General features: G+C 49.6%; 1 protein-coding gene across 4 annotated transcripts in view; it reads right to left on the bottom strand.

Moving 5' to 3' along the window:
• Positions 1–21,691, bottom strand: part of BAZ2A (bromodomain adjacent to zinc finger domain 2A) — a 2,136,751-nt gene that overhangs the window by 103,160 nt on the left and 2,011,900 nt on the right. For all 4 annotated transcript variants that reach the window (XM_069653682.1, XM_069653683.1, XM_069653685.1 and 1 more), the window contains one exon: positions 9,567–9,796. In XM_069653682.1, the coding sequence (XP_069509783.1) occupies positions 9,567–9,796 (230 nt within the window). The remainder of the gene's footprint in view (positions 1–9,566; positions 9,797–21,691) is intronic.

The raw sequence follows: 21,691 nt of genomic DNA, 5'->3' as shown, positions 1-21,691 counted from the left end.
ATTTTCCGAAAAAGGCATCCTCTGCTGATGGATTAGGCGTGGCAGTAGGAGGCCTCTCATGAGCGGAGTAGCACCAGGGGTGTAAGGGAGAGGGCTGCCAAGAAGGTCCTTCTCCACTCAAATCAATGTAGATCAAGGGCGCATATGCCGCAGGGAGCGAGACGGTGTGGTAAAGTCATCCAAGCGTTCCAGTCAGACACTGGACGAAAACGATGCACGCAAGTAAAACTATGTTCACCTGAAAAACCGATCCCAACACCTAAAGCTGATGGCGTAGGTGTAAGGGAGGAATCCAAAATGGCCGACGTAGTCTTGGTGGGAACGGCCGCCATTTTGTCAGCACCTGAGGAGAACTGCGACACATGTGGGAGTGAGGCAGGGATCTCCACAGGCGGATCAGGGGTCTTCATTTTAGCCTTGACTCAAGGAACATGGGCAGAGCCGGTACTGTGTGGCCTAGGATGTTTCTGAGAGATGCTATCAGCCAAATTAGCCTCCAACGGAGGGACCTCGGCCATGCCGGTAACAGCGGCATTACAGTCAGAGACCTCACTCTGTGCCCCCCTCGACAGAGCCGGTGTCACTGCCAGAGTGGGAATGATGAGGAGTACACCTCACCGACAAGACCCTTACAGGCCTCTCAGAACTGTTGGTCACCTTAGCCTCAAACAGAGGAACCTCGGACCCGGTAAAAAGCTCCCTCACGAGGGGCCTCAAACCTTAGTTCGGTACAGAAAGCCTCCACGGATGCCTCAGGGCATACCTAGGTGTCTGTATGGGAAGCTCCAGACAAGGAGACGTCGAAGCAAGCTCTGGTACACCGCCTCAGTAGAACTGGGCCCACAAACAGCCCGCACAGGAGGGGCCTCGCATTGTAATCCGGTGTCGATAGGCCCCTGACGGAGACCCTCAGAGAAAACTCTGGTACACTTTTTAGGCATAGAAGGCACCTCAGGGGAAACCCTGGTAACAGAGCTTTTGAAGCTCCTCCCAGACCGGGAAGACCCCAGAAAGGAGTCCACCGGCCGGGGTGCTCTCAAAACCAAAGAACTTACCAGGCGTCTCTTCTTCTCGTCGATGAAGCTCTGAAAATGCGGAGGAGGAATGCGCTGAAACACCTCCTCCCACCGCTCCAGACGACGTTGAAGCACCCAGACCGAAAGCGAATCGCAGTAGAAGCACGAGTCCCAACGGTGGTCCGGACCCAAACACTCTAAACATAGAGGATGGGGATCCGCTCTAGCAAAGCTTTGTTCGCAGGAAGAACAACTGGGAAAATCTAACCGGAATGGCATAGACAGACTACTACGCGACCGCTAAGCTGGACCAGGAGAGGACGACACTGGAAGGAAAAAATCTCCCAAAGATGCAAGTGCGTCCAGTCCCGATCGTGCAGAGAAAAGGACTGATGGGCGATGCACTGGGCAGAGCTAAGGAGGGCGGGGGTACAGCCACGTACAGTACCCCACGTAAAAAAAGAGCATAAGTATGGAGGAAAGGGGACGGGACGTAGGAGAATGAGCACACTCATTTGCTTTCTTACAAAGGGAAGACATTTTAACAGAGAAATGTGCACTGTACTTCTCACGCTAGGGTGCACTGTACTTCTCACGCTAGGACCCCTTCTAGTGCCTCCCTTAGAAAAACATAACATTGTTTTCCAACTCCAAAAAAACACACAGGTAAAGGTGAGTAAGCTATCACCAATTCAAGTAAGGCTTGGATAACTGTGCAACATTACTTGCACAGAGAACAGTGTGCCTTTGCCTTTGGGACACTCTGCCGCTGCTCTGCAAGACATGCATAAGTTACATCCTCATCAGGGGGAAGGTGGTCAGCATAACAATCAAGGAAAGAGCAAAACATTCAGGGGACTCTTGCTAGGGCGAGTCTATGGAACGCGATCCAAGCACAGTAGGCAGTTTATCTGTAGTGATCACATGCAGAGATTTACATTTGCAAAGTACACGTTTCAACTTATGATTTCTGTGACATACATTAACAGTCTATGAAGTTGTAATGAAGGTGCTGATTCCGCACCAGACAGAGGGACGCACCTACTAATTGTGGGAATAAAAGGGATGGGCGTGGACTCCTCCTGGGGAGGAAACAGGGGGGCTCAGAGTAGTAGCCAGCCACTGACCGAGCATGGAGAGGAGCAAAGGGTGCAGGGGTTAGGGGGTGTGGGGAGGACACTCCTGTATGCACAAACGCAAGGAAAGCAAAACCTCAGGTAAGCGCTCTCCATGGAGGCGCCACAGTTTTGGCCACCCTGTAGGCCCAACTCCGGACACATGGTTGGTGCACCGCGGCTAAGGGAGGCGGAGATGGAGCTGAATTCAGATCGCCCGCAGTCACTGGGAACAGCACCAGGTGATGCTATCAAGGCCGGCAATCCAGCCCAGCGGCTACTCATGGGAACTGGGGAAATCGACCTGAACCAGAGCAGCACTTGCATGGCACGGATGAGGTTGCAAATCGCCCCTTGGCCAGGGGGTATGGGAATGAGGATGTGGAATGGAGGCGAGCTCCAATAAGAACCCATCAGATGGTAAGTTTTGGTGTCCCAGGAAAGTAACCAGTCCCCTGAGCGTCCACTACAGAGTTTGCGAAGGTCGCCATCTAGCGGGAGCCCTGTGAATGTCTCACTTCACACTAGTTCAGGGTGTCTTGTGTTACTTTCTCCTTTCTCTTTGGTGCTGACCAATGGCAGATGAATAAAGGCTCAGAGATCAGCACAGAAGAACAAGTTACTTCTTACCTTGTAACGTTCTTTCGACGGAATGTTCCTCCGACGTATACCTTATCTTTGATAATACGTTTCTAGCTTGCTGGCCTTGGAAATTTTTTCTGTAGAGGGCGCTGCGCGTCGACGCCCGCCGAGTCGATGTCCCTCGATGGCCACCGTATCAGTGCCGACGTCACCATGCCCATAAATAGCCACGCGCGGCGTCCGTTGCTCAGTTCCGTTTTGTAGTATAAGAAAAGTCATGCCTGCGTTGGTTATTGACCTTCAAGGAGCGTAAGCTGCAACCACAAGGGAAGTATTACTGCGGGGTTGGATGGGAGGGGCGATAAGGAATATGTCGGAGGAACATCCCGTCGAAAGAACGTTACAAGGTAAGAAGTAACTTGTTCTTCGAAGGGATTGTGCCCTCCGACGTATTCCTTATCTTTGATAGACTCCCATAGCAGTGGCATGTAATTGGAGGTGGGAGTAAGAATGTTATGTATCCCTTTAGGGATGGACCGAATGTAATACGGCTTTGCCAAATCTGGTCTCTTGACTAGTGGAGGAATCCAGGTTGTAAAATGTTGTGAATGTATGTGCGGACGACCATGTGGCAGCCGCACATATGTCTCTGACCGGTAACCTTCTTTGGAGGGCCGAAGAGGCTGCGATACCCCTGGTTGAATGAGCCCTAGGATTTTGGGGTGGCTCTTTCCCTGCCAGTTTGTAACATTCCAGAATGGCCAAAATAATCCACCTGGAAATGGTCCGCTTGCCTGATTCTAGCCATTCTGCTGATGTAAAAGCTTAGAGCTCGCCTTGGGTCCAGCCTATGTAGCCTTTCTTCCTCTTTCCCCAGATGGGGGGGGGAGGGTAGAACGAAGGTAAGGTAATTTTCTGAGTAATATGAAATTCAGAAACCACCTTTGGGAGGAAATTAGGCTTCACCTGTAGGACAACTTTGTCCTTGTGGAAAATTGTATGTGGGGGTTTACAGGAGAGAGCTTGTAGCTCGCTCACCCTCCTAGCAGATGTTAGTGCTACCAATAGGACAGTTCTAAGCGTGAAAAATCTCAGCGAACAAGAGTGAAGTGGTTCAAATGGAGTGCCCATTAGGAAGTTTAAGACTAAATTTAAGTCCCATAAGGGAACTTGGAATGGTTTTGGAGGATAAACATTAGTTAATCCTTTGAGAAAATGTATCACTAGAGGTAGTTTGAAATACGATGGTTCCTCCGCAGTGCGCTTGAAGATTGAAAGCGCTACGAGATAGCCTTTTACAGTGCCAACTTGAAGGCCTGAGTTTGCCAAGTAGAGTAGAAACGATAACACCGGGTCGATATCCCCTTCTCTACACAAGCTGCAAAATTTGTTCCAACGGCAGCGGTATAAAGACTTTGTTGCTGGCCTTCTGGCCGAAAGCAACACCTCCATGACGTCATCAGGGAGATCCCAATCCTTGTACCTCACCCTTTCAGAAGCCAAGCGTGAAGGTTGAGGGTTCTGGTGTCTGGATGGAGAACCTGACCTCCCTTCTGCAAGAGAAGATTCTCTTTGAGTGGAAGACGGATTGGAGGGCAGATGGACATATATAGAAGGTCCGGGTACCACGTTCTCCTGGCCCAGTCCGGGGAAATTATGATCACGGTTTTCCGGAATCTTCTCAACCTCCTGATCATTTGAGGAATAACAGGGACTGGTGGAAACGCGTAAAGGAGGGGAAACACCCAGTCCACTACGAACGCGTCTCCTAGAGCTCCTCTTGGGGGAAATTCCCTTGAACAGAACAGATCGCACTTCCTGTTGGTGCTTGTGGCGAACAGATCCACCTGAGGGGTCCCCCAAAGGGCGAAGATCTCTTGAAGCACTTCCTGAGCTAGCTCTCACTCGTGGGAGACTGTGCTCTGCCTGCTCAGAGCGTCCGCTGTCAAGTTCTTCTCTCCCACTAGGTGGGCTGCCGATAGAGAGATTCCTTCCTGAATTGCCCAAAACCAGAGCTGCATTGCCTCTCTGCACAGTGGCAGTGACCCTACGCCTCCTCTTTTGTTGAGGTAGTGCATGGCCACCGTGTTGTCTGTCATCATCAGGACATTTCTCCCCTGTACTGATGGCAGGAAAGCTTTCAGCGCTAGTCTGATCGCTCTCAGCTCCAATAGGTTGATGTGTAGTCTGGACTCCGATGGAGACCAACGACCGCTGATGGTCAAGTCGTTGGCATGGGCTCCCCACCCCGTGAGGTGTCTGTGACTACTGTTATCTCCGGCCATGGTTGCCAAAACAGTTCTCCTTTCAAGATCTTCTCTGGATAGGCCCACCATTGAAGGTCGCGGGCTACCTTGTCCGGAATCCAGAGGAGATCTGTCATTCTCCCTGAGAATTGCGACCACTGAGTTCTCAGTGCCCACTGAAGAGATCTCATTCTCAGGCGAGCCTCTGGTACAAGGAAGATGCAGGATGCCATGACGCCTAGCAACCTCAAAAAGTCGAAGGCTGGGAGACGTTGGGCATTTTGAAACTTGGTGACCATCTGCAGAATATCTTGAGCCCTCACCTCTGGTGGCGAGGCTTTTCCCAGGGAAGTGTTCAGGACCGCTCCAATGAACTGGAGTCTCTGTGATGGTATCATCTGTGACTTCTTTAAATTGAGGGAGAAGCCCAGTTTGTGAAGGAAGTGGCAGACATAATCTAGCTGGGTCTGAGCTTATTCCGAAGATACAGCCCTGATCAGCCAATCGTCCAGGTAGGGGTAGACGTGGATCCCTTTTCTCCTTAGACTCGCAGCCACTACCGACATTAGCTTGGTGAAGACCCTCGGGGCAGAGGTCAGCCCAAATGGCAGAACTCGAAATTGATAATGAGAGTCGCCAATTGCGAACCTCCGATATTTCCTGTGTTTGAGATGGATTGGCACATGGAAATAAGCATCCTGAAGGTCCAGAGATACCAGCCAGTCCTGGAGCTGGAGGCCTGAAGGATCTCGGAGAGAGTTACCATCTTGAACTTGTCCTTCCTGAGGAACTTGTTCAATTCTCGTAAGTCCAGGATGGGTCTCAGTCCTCCGTCCTTCTTTGGTATGAGAAAGTAGGGGGAGTACCAGCCCTTGTTCCTGTCCTCTAAGGCACCGGTTCTATGGCACCTTTCCCTAGCAGGTCCATAATTTCCTGCAAGAGGAGCGGATCTGGAACTTTTAGAGAGCTGTTCCCCGGTGGATGAGACTGAGGGATGTGTAGAAAGGGTAGGCAGTAACCCTGGGCAACTGTCTCCAATGCCTAAGCATCTGACGTTATAGCCTGCCATTCCGTCAGATGGTGAGTTAACCTGACACCTACAGGTAACTAGTGTGGAAAGACCGAGAATGGTTTGGGGGCGGCTGATGCAGATGCCAAGGGTAAAGAGGCACCTGCTGCTGCTGCAGCCTTAGTAGTTTTGACCCGTCCACCGCGGGTGGATCTCCTTTGGCCTCTTTGAGCCGGCTGTCCTCTGCCTTTCCCGAATGCGGAATAATAGCGAAAGAACTTTCCTCTCCCAGAGGTTCCTGAGGGGCGAAAAGGAGTTTGGCGGATAGCAGCTCCAAAAGATTTTGCTGCTGCTTTAGATGTCTGCAACTTTTCCATACCGTCATCAGCCTTTTTTTCCGAATAATGAAGAGCCGTCAAAGGGCATATTCAAAAGTCTGGCCTGTACATCTGGAGCAAAGCCAGACTTTCGCAACCACGCATGCCTGCGGATTGTTGTACTTGCCGCCATGGCCCTGCTGATACTGTCAGCGGAATCAATGCCAGTTTGAAGTGAGTCGCACATGGCATCTTTGCCATCTTTAGTAATGTTAAGGAAGGCTTCGTTTTCCTCTCCTTCGGCTATGCAGTCAGCCGCTGATGAAGCACACTCCCACAGTGTGTGACTGAACCTGGCGAGCGTACAGGTGGCGTTGATGGACTTCAACGCCATACTACAAGCAGAGAAGACTTTCTTTGCTATAGAATCGTACCTCTCGTCATCTCTATCCTGTGGGACAGTAGGGTAAGCGGTCCTGCTGCTTGATGAAGTCGCCGCTTGGACCACCAGGCTCTCTGGAATCGGGTGTTTCGATAAGTATTCAGGGTCAGCCGCAGCTACCCTATACTTGGCTGATAATCCTTTATTGACAGCAGGGATAACTTCAGAAGTTTCCCAGTTCGATGTAATCTTTCTTTGTAAGGCTGTATGGAAGGGGACCACAGGATCCTCCTGTGGACCTTTGTCTAATATGTCTGTCAGGTCATCCTGTTGAAAAACAGGCGAAGGCGCAGACCAACCCATGAATTCAATAATTCTTGCCATCAGGGTTCTATTGGGTGTTTCGGCATGTTCTCCTGGGTCTGGCTTAACAAAATCCACTTCTGGGGAAGTGTCCAACCCACTTGCCTCATGTAATGACTCCTGTAGGTCTTTCAACCTTCTTTCCTCAGAGGTGAAATCCTCTGAAACATGTAGTGTGTTCCTCTGCAACCCGAAGGTTTCCTGGTCAGAATCTTCCTCTTCTTCATAAATTGAAGATAATCCAGGGTACTCTGACCTCTGAAATGGTATAAAACCCATTTCTAAGGCAGAAGGAGCCAAACTCATCATTATTGGGCGAGAAAACATCGATGTGACAGGCTTCGAAGGCGCCGAGAACGGCGTCGAGAAAACTGGAAGAGGCCTTGAAGAACGAGAGGATCGGGATCCTACTCGAGGATGTCGACGACAGTCTCGGCATCGTGTCGGAGGCTCTTGGAATCACTGTTGGCTGTGGAGTAGCCGTGGTTTTTTCTTTCATCGGCGTCGATGTCGGCGATGGCGTCGAGTCGATCGACCGATGCGTCGAAGAACCCTTCGACAACGGCATCGATAGCGCCGATCCATGCGTCGAAGGGATCTTCGACGACGGCGAAGACGGCGCCTTCTTACCCGATGGCGCGTGGCGCTCTCGGGTGGAATGTTTCGCCGGGTGCTGCGACTCGCAGCGTTTTGATTTGTTGGGTTTTTCACCCGGGGTATCACCCTCAGCTGTCTTCGAGGGGGTCGAGGCCGCTTTCTCGAAGATGTTTAACATTTTCTTCCTGAATTCCTCACACTCAGCCTGAGAGCTGTGTTTTGTGGGGGAGGAGACGCTTTCTGGGGAAACAGAAGACGACGAGGAAGGGGATCTTCGATGTCTCTTCTTTGAGTGTCTTGATCTCGACGAATGGTGGGAGCTACTTCGAGATCTAGAATGGGAATGTTTTCAACGGCGAGGAGACGAATGCCTCGACTCAGCCGAAGAAACTTTCAAGGAGGTTTTGACTGATTTACCCCTCTCGAGCTTCCCCTTGCGCTCCTTCAAGGCCTTCGCCGTCATGGACATGCAGTCCTCACACTCCGAACAATGGTGCTCGGCTCCCAAGAACCACAAGCAGATCCTGTGTGGATCCGTTAAGACATTTCTTTTTCCGCAGTCTCGACATTTCTTGAAGCCGGATCGCGGCGTTGTCGGTTTCGATGAAGATGCCATCGAGAACGAGTTGGATTATCTGACTGAACTGAGCAACGATGTTCCGAGGCCCCACGAAGCGCGGAAAAACAGAACCGAGCAACGGACGCCGCGTGTGGCTATTTATGGGCATGGTGACGTCAGCGCCGATACGGTGGTCGTCGAGGGACATCGACTCGGCGGACATCGACGCGCAGCGCCCTCTACAGAAAAAATTCCCGAGGCCAGCAAGCTGGAAACGTATTATCAAAGATAAGGAATACGACGGAGGACACAATCCCTTCGAAATGTTATTACTAATTGCAAACTGTTTGCAGGTGGCGTGCAAAGCAATGTGGCGACACACGGGGAGGAGATGAGCTGGGTGGGAGAGGGCAGGCCAGTTTGCTCCAATCATGTCTGACTAATGTATATCTAGCTATACGGGTATGACGTATTCTAACCAGTTAGCTTTGTGGGAACCGCAAAGATGGGAAGTTTGAAGTGCAACTGTTTAACTCCATGAACATTGTATTAGTATAAAAATGATGTCCTCTGTGTGCCAATTTGTCGACTCTCACCAACCAGCTCTGTTCTACTGTGCTGTTTGATTTGTGCTTGGCCAGCAGTAATAAACAGCTTTACTTCTTTCCCAGTGTGTGCTCCTTTTTAGACTACTAGTGGTAACTTATTTATTACAAGCCTTTGAGGACCTCTGAGGTGGAAGTCGTCTGTGGAAAGCAACAGGTTGTAATATAGCTTGAGGTTTGTTTTCAGAAAGCTAGCAGGCATCTTGATTTGAACCTGGATAGCACAGAGTTCAAGAAGTCGAGAAGACGTACATAGAAGATGGACCACACAGGTTTTGGTCAATTCTTTAGCAATATGGCAATGCTTTCTGATACCACATTCAAAGAGGAACGAGATTTCATGGGCAAGAAGAAACAAGATTTTGTATATTAACAGTGAGAGTGTATTCATGGGGGAATGACTGTGTAAGAGAGGGTCCCTTCCTTCTGTGTAGACTAAAATAAATAGGGGTACCAGGAAAAAGAGGTTGCTGATTTAAACAAGAAATAAAAACAAAGGGCATTGAGCAGCGGCCACAGGACAAATTGGGTGAAATTCTGCCCACTGAAAACTCTCATTCGTGCACTTTAAAGTTCTTTTACGTCCTTAAAAACACTTTAAATTCATAAAACAATTTGCATTACCAAAACCCTGCTTCAGTATCTCCAAAAACTGTGTATTCGATAAAATCTCTACCTTTCAAAACAACAATCCCCCCTCTCCAAATCCTCAGTCTTATTCACAAATACAACACTCACTTTCTAAAAATTACAATTGCTGGCTTTGTGTACTCACTCGCAAAAAGCAAGGTCACCGTTGTCGTCATTTCTAACAGATATTCGCCTCCGTTTCGAGGGGGACAGTCCTTCACCGGAGTATCGCGACACACCCATACCACAGTTGTCACGCCGCCGCATCGTCATAGTTGTCTTTGGGGTATCATCCAGAAAGCTAGGGGGTACTGTTCGCCTCTTTGTACCTCGGTTCTGCGAGCTCTGCGGCCAGAAGTATTCTCCATCCGCTTGCTGCAAAAATGGGATAAAATCCATGCAGATGGGAAGGCAGGATCAATGTTAAACCATGCTCACAAAGCATTTGTCGAACTTAAAGGTGATACTAAATAATGAACAACTAGAAAAACGTGAGTTCAAAGTCTATACAGCAAAGACAATCTCATTACATACCTTTAATGTAAGGCAAGTTAAAAGACGACCAGAGGAAACGGCTATAGCAAAGCAAAAGCCTTGGGAGAGTCGTTCTCTGCAAAGATTCCACAGAATGATACTGATGCAGCCATAAAATTGAGGCCACCTTCAGCTCAAAAGTTACAAGCTCATCACTAATCATTTACACATTTAAAGTAGCACATCATAAGCCGGATTTGTAGCTGTGTGACGAGTGCTGTGTAGGCCGGCAGTGAATCCATAGTGAAGGTGGAAAGCAGTCGTTTAACACCTATATTTAATAATAACTACTCCTATTGGTGCTAGGTGAGTCTCATGGACAACAGAGGATATTGTAATCAATTTAGAAAAGTGAGTTACCTGAAGCCAGTCATTTTAAGCTAATTCCACAGTATCTAAATGAGAATTATTATTATTAATTTAGTGCAAATCTCAACTTTTTTTTTATAACATGCAATGATCTTTTGTGAACTGGTTTGCACCAGAAAACAAAATAATCTAGGTTTACTTTCCATGCAGACTACAAGATAGTTTAAATTGGGAGTGGCAGCAATCCAAACGGGTCTTCACATACCCTTTATGTCAACTAAAAGCTGTAATTTCCTCTCTGGTAATACATTGATACTTGGTAAAGCATCACTTGCTGGGCAATAGATTTCAACTTCCACATTCAAAATAGTCGACTTTGTTTTAATAACTTGACTATCGCTCCATCTGGAGTGTCTCAAGTTCCGACATCCTGAACCATGGAAGAGGCATTGTGTTGTGCTGAATACTCAAAGTGGTGTACAACTGATGACTTAACATTATGTGATCCTTGATCGTATGGTTCTAGGAGTTTCCCATACAATTGCATTGCTGTGTGAGGGCTCAATTATGCAATGCCTTGTGTGATGAATCCGCTGAAGTCATCAATGATTCCCCGGCACCGACTTCTCTCATGTGGCCTGGGGACGGCAGCCGCTACCCTGTCCTGACCTTGGGGGCGGCTATATGTGGGAGGATCACATGGGAGGAGACGACTATCGGAAGGTGGAGGTGGCACCTTCAGATGAGATGTAGTATCCCCCCTTACCCTTGAGGAAGACCCTATAGTACACAAGTACTTAATGGCTTCGTGTCACCTAGCGATTCCCCCTTATAGTGAAAGTCAGAACACCTTTCCTCTATGTGCCTCTAGACAAGCCCCCATCTAGGACACTAACATTCACAACATACATATAACATCTCCTGTTTCCGATATGTCTTTTTTTTAAACTTTTGAAAAACAGCATCCAAGAAATCCAGTAACATCTATGGACTTCAACTCCCATAAATCTTCAAGTACTGAGACGAGGAGGAGAAGGAAGGAGTTTATGCAAACTAAGAAAAGCCTGAAGCCTAACATGCAGGCTGGTTTTTTTGCTGGACCTAAAGTGCACAGGACATTTAAAAATGGCAGAAGCAATACGGCAGAGGAGCGTGCAGGAGAAAGCAGTGCGAAAGAAGTGCAAATCCAACGAGAGGTACAGCAGGCACACCTGAAGGACTGTTGCAGTACTTGGGGCTGTAGCGGAGCTCCTGGGGGTATGGTCGTGCCAAGAAGCAGTGTTCTCCAGTCCAGGCCATGGAGGAAAACCGGTGAGTGATCGCAGAGCTACAGGAAACGCTTGGGGAACATCTGCACCATGTGAGAAGCCGACCCAGTGAGGAAGCTTCATCGCAGAGGCACGCCAAGAGGCAGAGATGCTGTGGACAACCAGTGTGTCTGCCCAAAGTCGTTAGGGACCCCGGGCCGTACCGACACGCATGCAATCGAGTGACAATGGTATGAGATTGCTAATTTGGACAATACTCAAAAATTGTATGAATGCAGACAAAACCCAGTACCAATTGAATATCCAATAAGAAGAATATTTGAATACCGACAAGACAAAGTGCAGTAACAAACCCCAAGCAAGTATAGATGTATGAGATGCCAAAGTGGAGGAGAGCTGAAGCAAGTGTTATCCTAGATAAATATAGAGCACATCAGGATATATGCTACTATGGTATAGTGAAAAGAACAGTGAAGCAAATAAGAAGCCCTGGCAAGCGAATACACCAGGCTAATGACATTGTAGGAAGATACCTAGCAGGAGTATACCAGGGGATCTGAAAAGCCCATACAAGGATTCCTGGCAGAGGAGTAGACCAGGCAATCCACCAATGTTGTATAAATAGTCTGACATTGGGGGAGGATAACTGGCAGGGGAGTATACCAGGGATCTGAAAAACCCATGAAAGAAGTTCTGGCAGACAAGAATACCAGGCACCTGAAGTTGTAAAGACATTTTGAAATTGTGGCAAGATACCTGGCAAGGGAGTATACCAATCAATCCTCAAAGGTCACAAGAATTGCTAAAGAAATTAAAATGACTTACTGTAGTGACTAGAGTGCTCATAGTCTTTAATGCCCTTTCCTCCATCCCTGTGCGCGTCCCCCAACGTGAGGACAGTACCGGAACCTTTAGCAGCAAAAAATGAGTTACCCCTTTAAATTTAGCAAAGCGCTTGGGGCCATAGCCCCGGGCGTGGGATCTACTGTGAAGCCCCACCCACCGGGGCCTCGCCTCATTCCCCTTTTTACACATGGAACACTGTAATACATGGCTATTCTGACACTTTTAGCCCCGGGTATACAAGCGGGGGAAGGTGGGTGGGACGTATGGAGGAAAGGGGACTAAGGACTAGGAGTACTCTAGTCACTACAGTGAGTAACTTTAATTACGCATACTTCCTGTACCCTTTCCTCCATCCTTGTAGGAGTTTCTACCGAACAAGACGAAAGGGTGGAGCGTTGACGATACAATGTCCTTTCATCGTGGGACGTTTTTTCGCTGGGTTTTTTAGCGAGAATTTTTTAACGAAAAAAAAATCACATTTTTGGGGGGGCTAGAAAATTATATGTATGGGATGTGGGTGTTTGGGAATAGATGAAAAATGTAAGGGAATGGGAAGTTTGGAGGGGACCCCCCCAAAATAATTGTAAAAAAATGTGATGGGTTTTTTTCGTAAAAAGAATTGCGTTAAAAAAACCAACAAAAAAACATCCTGCGATGAAATGACATGGAACCGCTGTGACAACTGGGCTTGTGCTTAAGAAGAAGTAAAAAGGTTATTAAGAACCGCCTGATCGAACTCTGCATCTCGCCTGAAGCTAGTGTCCAGGGAATAGTGCCTTGCAGAGTGGCCCACGTAGCTGCCTTGCTAATGACTTCCCAGGAAGTGTGTCTCCGAAAGGAGACAGTCGTAGCCTTGGCCCTGACTGCATGGGCATGAATCCCTGCGGGAACAGTCTTTCCCATGGCCACATATGCCTCCGAAATGGCCTGGACCATCCAACAGGCTATGGAGGCCTTGGAAGCTTGTGTGACGGGAGCTGAGCCCCCGAAGGTGACAACACCTCAGATTACTGGAAAGATCACGTCCGGCAGAGGTAGAACTTGAGCACTCTTCTCAAGTCCAAAGAATGCAATGCCCTTTCAGCCTCCGACTGTGGGTTCAACTGAAACAGGGAGATCACCTAGGGCATGAAGTTTGTATGAGTGTGCAAGGTGACCTTGCCGTTGTGGAAGGTGGTGAAGGGCTCGCACGACGACAGTGCCTGCAGTTCACGGATTCTTCAGACAGAGTTGAGAGCTACCAGCAGAACCGCCTTGAGCGTCACAAGCCGGATGTCCACCGACACCATCTGCTCAAACGGTTTGCGCTGTAAAGCTGCAAGCACCAAGTTGAGGTCCCAGACAGGATGGGGCCTCTTTACCAGAGGAAACAACCTGCACAATCTCTTGAGGTGGGCCTTAAAGACCAGGTTGACCGCTGAGAAGATGTGATCCTACGAGTTCTTGTAGGCCCCAATGGCTGCCAAGTAGGTGTGGCAAGCATCGACCAGGACACATGGAAAAAGACAGCACGTCATCCAGGTAGCAAGTGAGGGGTCCAGCCCCTTGTTGCAAGCCCAGAGGCAGAACCTAGTCCACTTACTCTTGTACTGCATGAAAGGTCTCCTGTCCTCCTGTATGATCTCCGAGCTGCCATCCGACAACTGGGAGTGTTGAAGTCTCAGTTGATCAGGAGCCAGGCCAAGAGGACCAGCCTGGCCAGGTGCAGGTGCTCCACTGCCCTGCCCTGCTGCGTTAGGAAGTCCTTGCTGGGGATCAGAAGATGCATCAGCCCCTGGGGGCATTACTGCAGCAGGTCTGAGAACCACGCCCTCGTCGGCCAGCGCGGGGCGATCAGGAGGAGGCTATATTCCACTGAGGTCTGAAATTTGCATAGGGTCCGCTGTGGCAATGGCGGAGGAGGAAATGCATAGCACCTGTAGCCGTGCCAGCAGAGCTGGAACGTGTCCCCCGGAGATCCCTGGCTTCACCCCGCCCATTAAGCGAAGAGGGGGCACTTGGAATTCAGGTGAGATGCAAATAAATCCAGATCGGGAAACCCCAATTCCTGGAAGAGGGGCAACAAGCAGTTGATGTGTAACTCCCATTCGTAGGTGTTGAAACGCAGGCGGCTGAGCTCGTCGGCTTCTGCATGGTTGTCCCCCGGAAAATGGACGGCGGAGATCCATATCCCCTCCGACAGGGCCCACTCCCACATGGAAACTGCCTCCATGCATAGCGGGGAGCGTACCCCTGTCCTGCTTGTTCAAGTAGAACATAGTCATAAAATTGTCTATCCTGACCAGAACCGTCTTGCCCCCGATGACTGGTAAAGCCCTGAACGCCAGGCCTACCGCCATGAGCTCCGGAAGATTGATAGGCAGACGAGTCTACGGCCTGGACAATGCGCCGTGAATTGAATAACCACCCAGGGTAGGCCCCCCCCCAGCCCATGAGGGAGGAATCTGTCGGCACCAGAGTAGGCTCTGGATGAGTAAAGGGGGCTTCCACTGTCACATTGTAGTCCATAAGCAACCGGTGAAGCTCTAGAAGCAGGGACAGAGGAATATGAAGCCTGTCTGACTGTGCCCCCGTTTCTTGGCCCAAATTGGCCACCAGGTGGAGCCGGAGGCATCTCATCCTGAGTAGGTGTGCAGCACTGAGATGAATGCAGGACGCCATCAGCCACACAATGTGCCCAATTGCACTCCTAAAGGACTGAAGCCTTTTGCTCGTGTAGAAAACCCTCTGCACAGCCGTGTCCCATTGAAATCAGAGAAATACCAAGTCTGAGGAAGGGGTCAACTGCAACTTCTGCTGGTTGAGAGAAAGCTCCAGCTGGTGAAGAACATCTGCTAGCAGGAGTGCACCACCCACTCTGGCGAACTGGCCCTCACCACCCAGTCGTACAGATAGGGCTATAGGGGGTGGACCTCCAAGTGAAGGAGGCCCGCCACTGCATTCATGAGCTTTGTGAACACATGAAGGGCTGAATTGAGGCCCAACGGCAGCAGCCTGTATTGTAAGTGGTGGGACAATCGTGAACTGCAGAAACCTCTGGTACCGTTGGTAGATGGCGACGCAAATGTATCTTTGAGGTCTAGGGAACACATTCAAGCCCCCTGCGCACGGCAACTCAGCTATATGCGCTGGGGCGATCATCTTAAAGCGCTCGAGTGGTAAAGACAGGTTGAGGAACGAAAGGTCCACGACTACCCTCAGGCCAGCCTGGTTGTTTCTGGGCACTGCTAAAATCCATCCGTAGAACCCAGAGCCCCTCTCTGACAGAGGCACCAGCTCCACCGCCTGCATGTCCAAAGGAAGAAGGATCTCAGCACAGGTGACCCCATCTGCAACAGGGGAGGAGAAGGGGGTGGAGGAAAAGGAGGAGGTAGACTGAAGCCCGTGGAGACTATGGAAAGAATCCAAGTATTCCTCAAAGAACACTTCCAGCTGTCTGCGAAGAGAGCCAGCCGGCCTCCTACAGGCGAGCTGTGTTCCCTGTCCGAAATGTTATTGCTTTTTGGTGTCCGAGGAGGGGGAGCGAAAGAAGGCCTGCAAAGTCCTCTTCTGCTTCCTCCTATGGTCGCTGGGGGACCTGTCTGGCCGCCACTTACCACAGTCCCTGAACCCCTTGAAGGCCCTGAAGGAGCAGGGTTTGATCTCGGACCTGCCCTGGGGCTGAGGAAAGTACTTTGCCCCAGCTTTTGCCAGGATGGCCAAGTACTTAGCGGTCTGCGTTGCAGTCTTTGTTAGCTCGTCATCAGTGGATGAATGAAAAATGTCAGTCCCTTAGGACAGCAGGTCTAGGATCCTCTCATGCACGTCATTGGAGAATTTTGTGGCGTGATTCCAAGCCATCCGCCTCTGCTTGCTGTGTGGGAGACTGAGAAATCCATAAGATCATGCGCAACCGCGTGGGCCTCTGCCAGCCCCGCTTTGGAGGAGGCCTGTATCTCTAGGGGCAGGTCTGGCAGAAACTCCCTGATCTCTCGTCACAGTGGCTAGGAGAGTGTCAGCGTTAGCCTGTCAGAGGCTAATACAATAATGCCGCCACCACAACTGAATTGTGTGGTTAAGGGTGGGACGCCAGGAGGAGTGGCTCCTCCATCCAATAGCAAAAACAGTCTGTTTACTTGAGTGTTGGCCCGAGGCTTCGCCCAGGCATTCTTATTCAAGGAAAGGGCATCTTTCTGAAGGGGAAGGCCGAGCGGCCCCTGGCGTGCACGGACAAGACCTCTGCCAGCACCCTTGGCTCCTGGGGGGCCCGCTGCAGATGGAGGACCCCAAAAAAATCAGCAAAGCCTTGAGGACTGTCATGAAAGGCCTTCACCGAGGCAGAAGGCTCTTCCTACTGCATGTTATTGCCCACCACCCCGTTTTTGCCAGGCAGAGGGAAAACCAGATTTTGCATGAGAGGAGTCGGAGGGGTCCCCCCCTGGTCAGCTCTCAAAGGTAGCTGAGAATCGACAGGTACAGAGGAGGACATGGCATTGGTGGCACCAGTGGCGCTGGAGATGGAAGACACGGAGGCCCCAAATGGACCTGGGGTGGAGGGGACAGGCTGCAGCACTGGAACCCCCCCCCAGAGGGACTGGAGGATGGCCCAGGGGAAGCGGCCTTGGAGGCACAACCTGCGGGACTACCTACTTGATGAGGTCCTTGAGGAACCCTGACATCTGAGGGGAGCCCATGAGGAGGAAGCGTGCAAAAAAGCTATCCTCACAGGCCACAGGGTCACGTGAGGGTGCACTTCCCTCCGCCGCGCTGGGACTCCTGTCCTGGTCAAAGCACAGAGGAACCCGAGAGGGGTGTCGGAATGGCTGGGAGGCATAGATTTACCCTTGAGTGGACCAACCACCTGAGGCCTGGAGCCTGACTCTACTCCCCGACGGAAGAGGACAAGATTCGATTGGGCAGCACAAGGCGGAAGGTGATAGGCCATGCCTGAGGCCTGGAATCTTAATCTAAGATGGCAGGCTCTGCCACCTGCTTGTCCACCACCTTGGGGCCTTGTGCCAGGCCCTGGGAGAGAGCGTGTGAAGGCCCCGAACCCTGTGACGGGTCCAACATAGAGGAGGACTGTTTGCACCCCAAATCAGACCAGGATGCCGACCTCCGAGATGGCACTGGTAGGCCCTGGTCCATCGGCCATCAGAGCAGTGGTCGTATTGTCCCCTTGTGACACGACCTCCGAGATGGCTCTGGTAGGCTGTGAGCCCTCAGCTGGGGATCTGGTAGTCGTATGGGAATGCTCCTCAGGCTTCTGCCTGGAACCCGAGCCTGAAAGCTCCTGGTGCCGAAGAAGAGCTGGAGCACCCCTCGGTTGACCGCCCAGAAGAGTCCCTCGGCCTTGGAGCCGTTAGCCTTAACAGCCATGGGTCTGGTCAAGGATCATCCAGAGGAGCCCCTCTGCATTAGATTTGCTGCCAGTACCAGAGTCCGAGTTACCCTTCCCAGCTGGAGATCCCGGGAAGGAGTCTCTGTGCTGGGGGCCTTGGTGAACATAGCAGCTACCTTCTCCTGACTTGAGGACCTGGCGTGGAAGTTTTTTAGATGACCAGGTGGTGAAGAATGTAAGATCTCTCTGCAGCGGGAAAGACGATTCTTCAAGGATCAGTGACCAAGAAATCTGAAAGCAGCACACAAGTCCCAGCGGTGGTCGGCCCCAGGTAAGGCAGAGCGTGCATGGGGGTCCGAGGCCGGAAATGACTGATCGCAGGATGTGCATCTCGTGAAGCCTCCTGAAGCCGACATGTGCCGGGGAGGCGAGGCACCAAAGGGAGGTAGAAATTAGAAGGAAAAATGAACAGGGAGCACGCAGAATATGTTAATGTTAATGTTAATGTTAAAGGTCATTTGTACCGCGCACTATCACCACCGGAGTGGTCCCCTGGCGCTCTGGCGGCTCTGAAAGAGGGGGGGGATGGTGGGTTAGTGGGTGGAGGCTGGAAAAGTGCAAGATTGCAGTGATGTGCTGTTGGCAGCCTCAGCCCGGTGGTTCCGTCGGCTGGGCCTGGGGTGTATGCGGCCGGTAGTCGTCGTGTGCTGATGTGCGAGTCTATGTGTTTTTTTTGTTTTGTTGTTGCAGTGTAGTGAAGTTCGTGCGGTTTGCTGCGCTAGAGGTTTGTGGTTGTGTTTGGTTTGGAGTTTGAGAGGTGTATGCAGAGAAGGAAATTGTTAATGGTATTCGTTAGTCATCTCTATCCTGGACTGAACCGTGTAATCTTACCCGACGGGATGCTTGTACACCCTGAGCCTCAGGAGGTATGTGCCCGATTTTCCATTCGAGGCCGTTTGAGGATCTAGCTGCCCCCTCCGCCCGCTCCCTTAATAACCTTGCATGCTCCTCCCCCCCTCCACATGACTAGCGCCGCTGCTAGTGTCCATACACCCGGTTGTGTGGTGATTGGTGGTATATTGTCTGTTCCACAGCCTCGTGGGACCTAGTTGTGGCTGTAAGGGCGGTGGGGGATGGTAAGGGTTGGCTGGAGTAGTTGTATCCGTTTCTCTGTGTCTCGCGGGTGGACCCCTGTGTCCAGCGTCAGCCCTGTTGGTGCCCCGGGTACTTCTGTCGGTTCTAGCGGTTTGTCACTGTCCTTTTTTGATGATTCGTTTGTCTTATTGTTGTTTTGGTTTTATTCTCCGGTGTTGAAGAGGTAGGTTTTTAGTAATTTTCTGAATTTAAGGTGGTCTTTGGTGTTCCTTATTAATTTTGGGATGTTGTTCCAGGTTTTCGCGGCTAGGTGGTAGAAAGCGGTGCCTCCGAGTTTCTTCTTGATGTAAGGTTTTTGTTCCAGTCGGATTTCGTTGGTTGACCTGAGTGGTCTCGTTGGCTTGTAGATTGTTATTTTTTTTGTAGGAATTCAGCTCCTTGTCCGCTGATTGCCCTGTGCGTTATGCACATTGTTTTGAAGATGATACGCTGTTTTACTGGGAGCCAGTGTAGTGTTTTTAGGGCCGGGGTGATGTGGTCTCTTCTGGATAGTTTGAGGAGTAGTCTGGCTGCAGTGTTTTGGATCCGTTGTAGCTTCTTCAGTAGGTATTCCGGTATACCGAGGTAGAGGCTGTTTGCATAGTCGATACTTGACATGATGAGGCCGACGATGGTGAGTGTTTTGTGTGTGAAGGAGAGGAAAGGTAGTATTTTTCTTGCCGTGTGGAGGAGGAAGAAGCATTTCTTGACTGTTGCGTTTATTTGCGGTTCTAAGGTTAGGGTGTTGTCCATCAGGACTCCCAGATTTTTTACTACCTTAGATGGTGATGGTATAGATCCCATTTCCGTTGGCCACGGGATGGCGGTTTCCTTCTCTTGGTCTTTGGATATGATCATGATTTCTGTTTTTCCTGGGTTGATTTTCAGGTTGTTGGCATTCATCCAGTTGAAGACTTCTTTTAGACAGTCGGTTAGGTTCGAATGATCGGCTTGGGTGTCTTCGATCTTGTAGATGATTTGAGTGTCGTCTGCATAGTTGTAGCATTTGATGTTGCGTTTCTTGAAGATTCTGATTACAGGGGTTTGGTAGATGTTGAAGTACAATGGAGATAGTGAGGATCCTTGTGGTACTCCACAGTCGTTGACTCGTGGGGTGGATTTGAAGGGTTTGATCCAGACGGTTTCAGTTCTGTCTGCTAGGAATGATTTAGTCCAGCGTAGCGCTGTGTCTGTTATGCCTATGTCTTCTAGTCTTTTGGTTAGGGTGTCATGGCTAACTGTGTCGAAGGCTGCTGAGAGATCGAGCAGGATAAGGGCAGATGTTGTGTTGGAGTCTGCGTTTGTTTTTAGGTCATCCCAGATGGATAGTAGTGCTGTTTCTGTACCTCTTGTGGGTCTGAAGCCGACTTGAGCTTGGTCTAGCAGGTGGTGTTCTTCAACGTATTCTTGGGTTAGTTTGTATACGTAGGTTTCGAGGAGTTTGGCTGGGTAGGGGATGTTGGAGATTGGTCTGAATACTAAAAAAGTTTCAGCACCTAGCTCCCAGGTCTTGCACCGTCCGTGTGGAAAAAGGGACTGAGGTGAGGTGCCAGAGGGTGTGGCCTCTGGGGCGTTCTCACGCCCGGCGCTGCGCCCCTGCCCGCTATGCTAAATGTAAAGGGGTAGCTAATATATTGTTGACAAAGGTTCCGGTACTGTCCCCATGTTGGGGGACGCCCACAAGGATGGAGGAAAGGGGACGGGACGTATGAGCAAGACTGTTATGGAATTTATTGTTTGAACAATAAATTTATGACTCCAGTCCTATAGAAGGATTCCTGGAATGGAAGTATACCAGGTAATAATTATGATAATAATGTATTTCTCATATAGAGCTACAGACCAATAGGTCTCAAAGCACTGAAATAAGAGAAGACATTATAGACCTTGGAAGGATGAAAGGCTGAGTTGACCCTGCTGGGATTCTAACCTGTCACAGCAGGCTGAAAACAGATATCAGGGGTGAGCGCTTAATTCACTGTGCTATCTGACCAGCTTAAATTTGGAAAAGTTACAAGACCAGCTAAAGAAAGGCTTATGGAATTTATCTTTTTAACAATAACTTTGTATATCCAGTACAAAACACAAAGGAATTGTTGGATAAAGACACTTTTTGACACAAAGGAACGGTTAGAAAGAAACACTTTTGCCATCCTACTTAAAAATCCAGGGGAAGGATCTTTCCTTGGAGAAGACTTTTATTGAAATCATTCTTATATTTTTGTTGTGAACACTTTTTGCTAACATCAAGTCAAAGACATTTCCTTGCACCCCTTTATTGTTTTGTTTCCAGTTTGAGGGTCAGCTTAGGGTGTTTTGGACAAAAGGAAGGCTTTTAAGTTACTGACTACTTGACACTGACTGATCTTTAGTTTTTCTAGGGTAGGAGAATTCCTGTTTAGAATAGGACTACAGAGGTGTTCACCCAACCCATTTCTGTTTAATAAAAACGTCCAACTTTGAGAATACCACAACTTTGTGTCCGTCTCTCATTTCTGACTCCTTACACTTGGCAAGCATAAAAGGATCACGCAAGAGAAACTGTCAGCTGTCCAAGACCTGTCCTAGTATTTCAGTTCATAGAAGGCCATTTTGTGGCCAGTCTCTCTAGCATACTGGTAAGGACATGCATGCAAGGACACACCTAATGTCAGATGAATGAATGAATTCAATGTAGTAAGTTTGATGGAGGACCTTTTGACAGAATTCATAGTTCAGTTGAATAACATGAGTGTTGGAATATTATGTTTGGACTACATAATATGGTATGGCAGCAATTAGTTGATATTAAGTCTACATGAAAGCCACTAAAGAGTTAAAGTATGTTGTCACCCAGATGAAAACATTTCAAATGGCATT

This window comes from Ambystoma mexicanum, chromosome 3q (genome assembly GCF_040938575.1).
Source record: "Ambystoma mexicanum isolate Mex_15411 chromosome 3q, UKY_AmexF1_1, whole genome shotgun sequence".
Classification (NCBI taxonomy): Eukaryota; Metazoa; Chordata; class Amphibia; order Caudata; family Ambystomatidae; genus Ambystoma; species Ambystoma mexicanum.
This window is presented reverse-complemented; position numbering and strand designations above follow the sequence as displayed.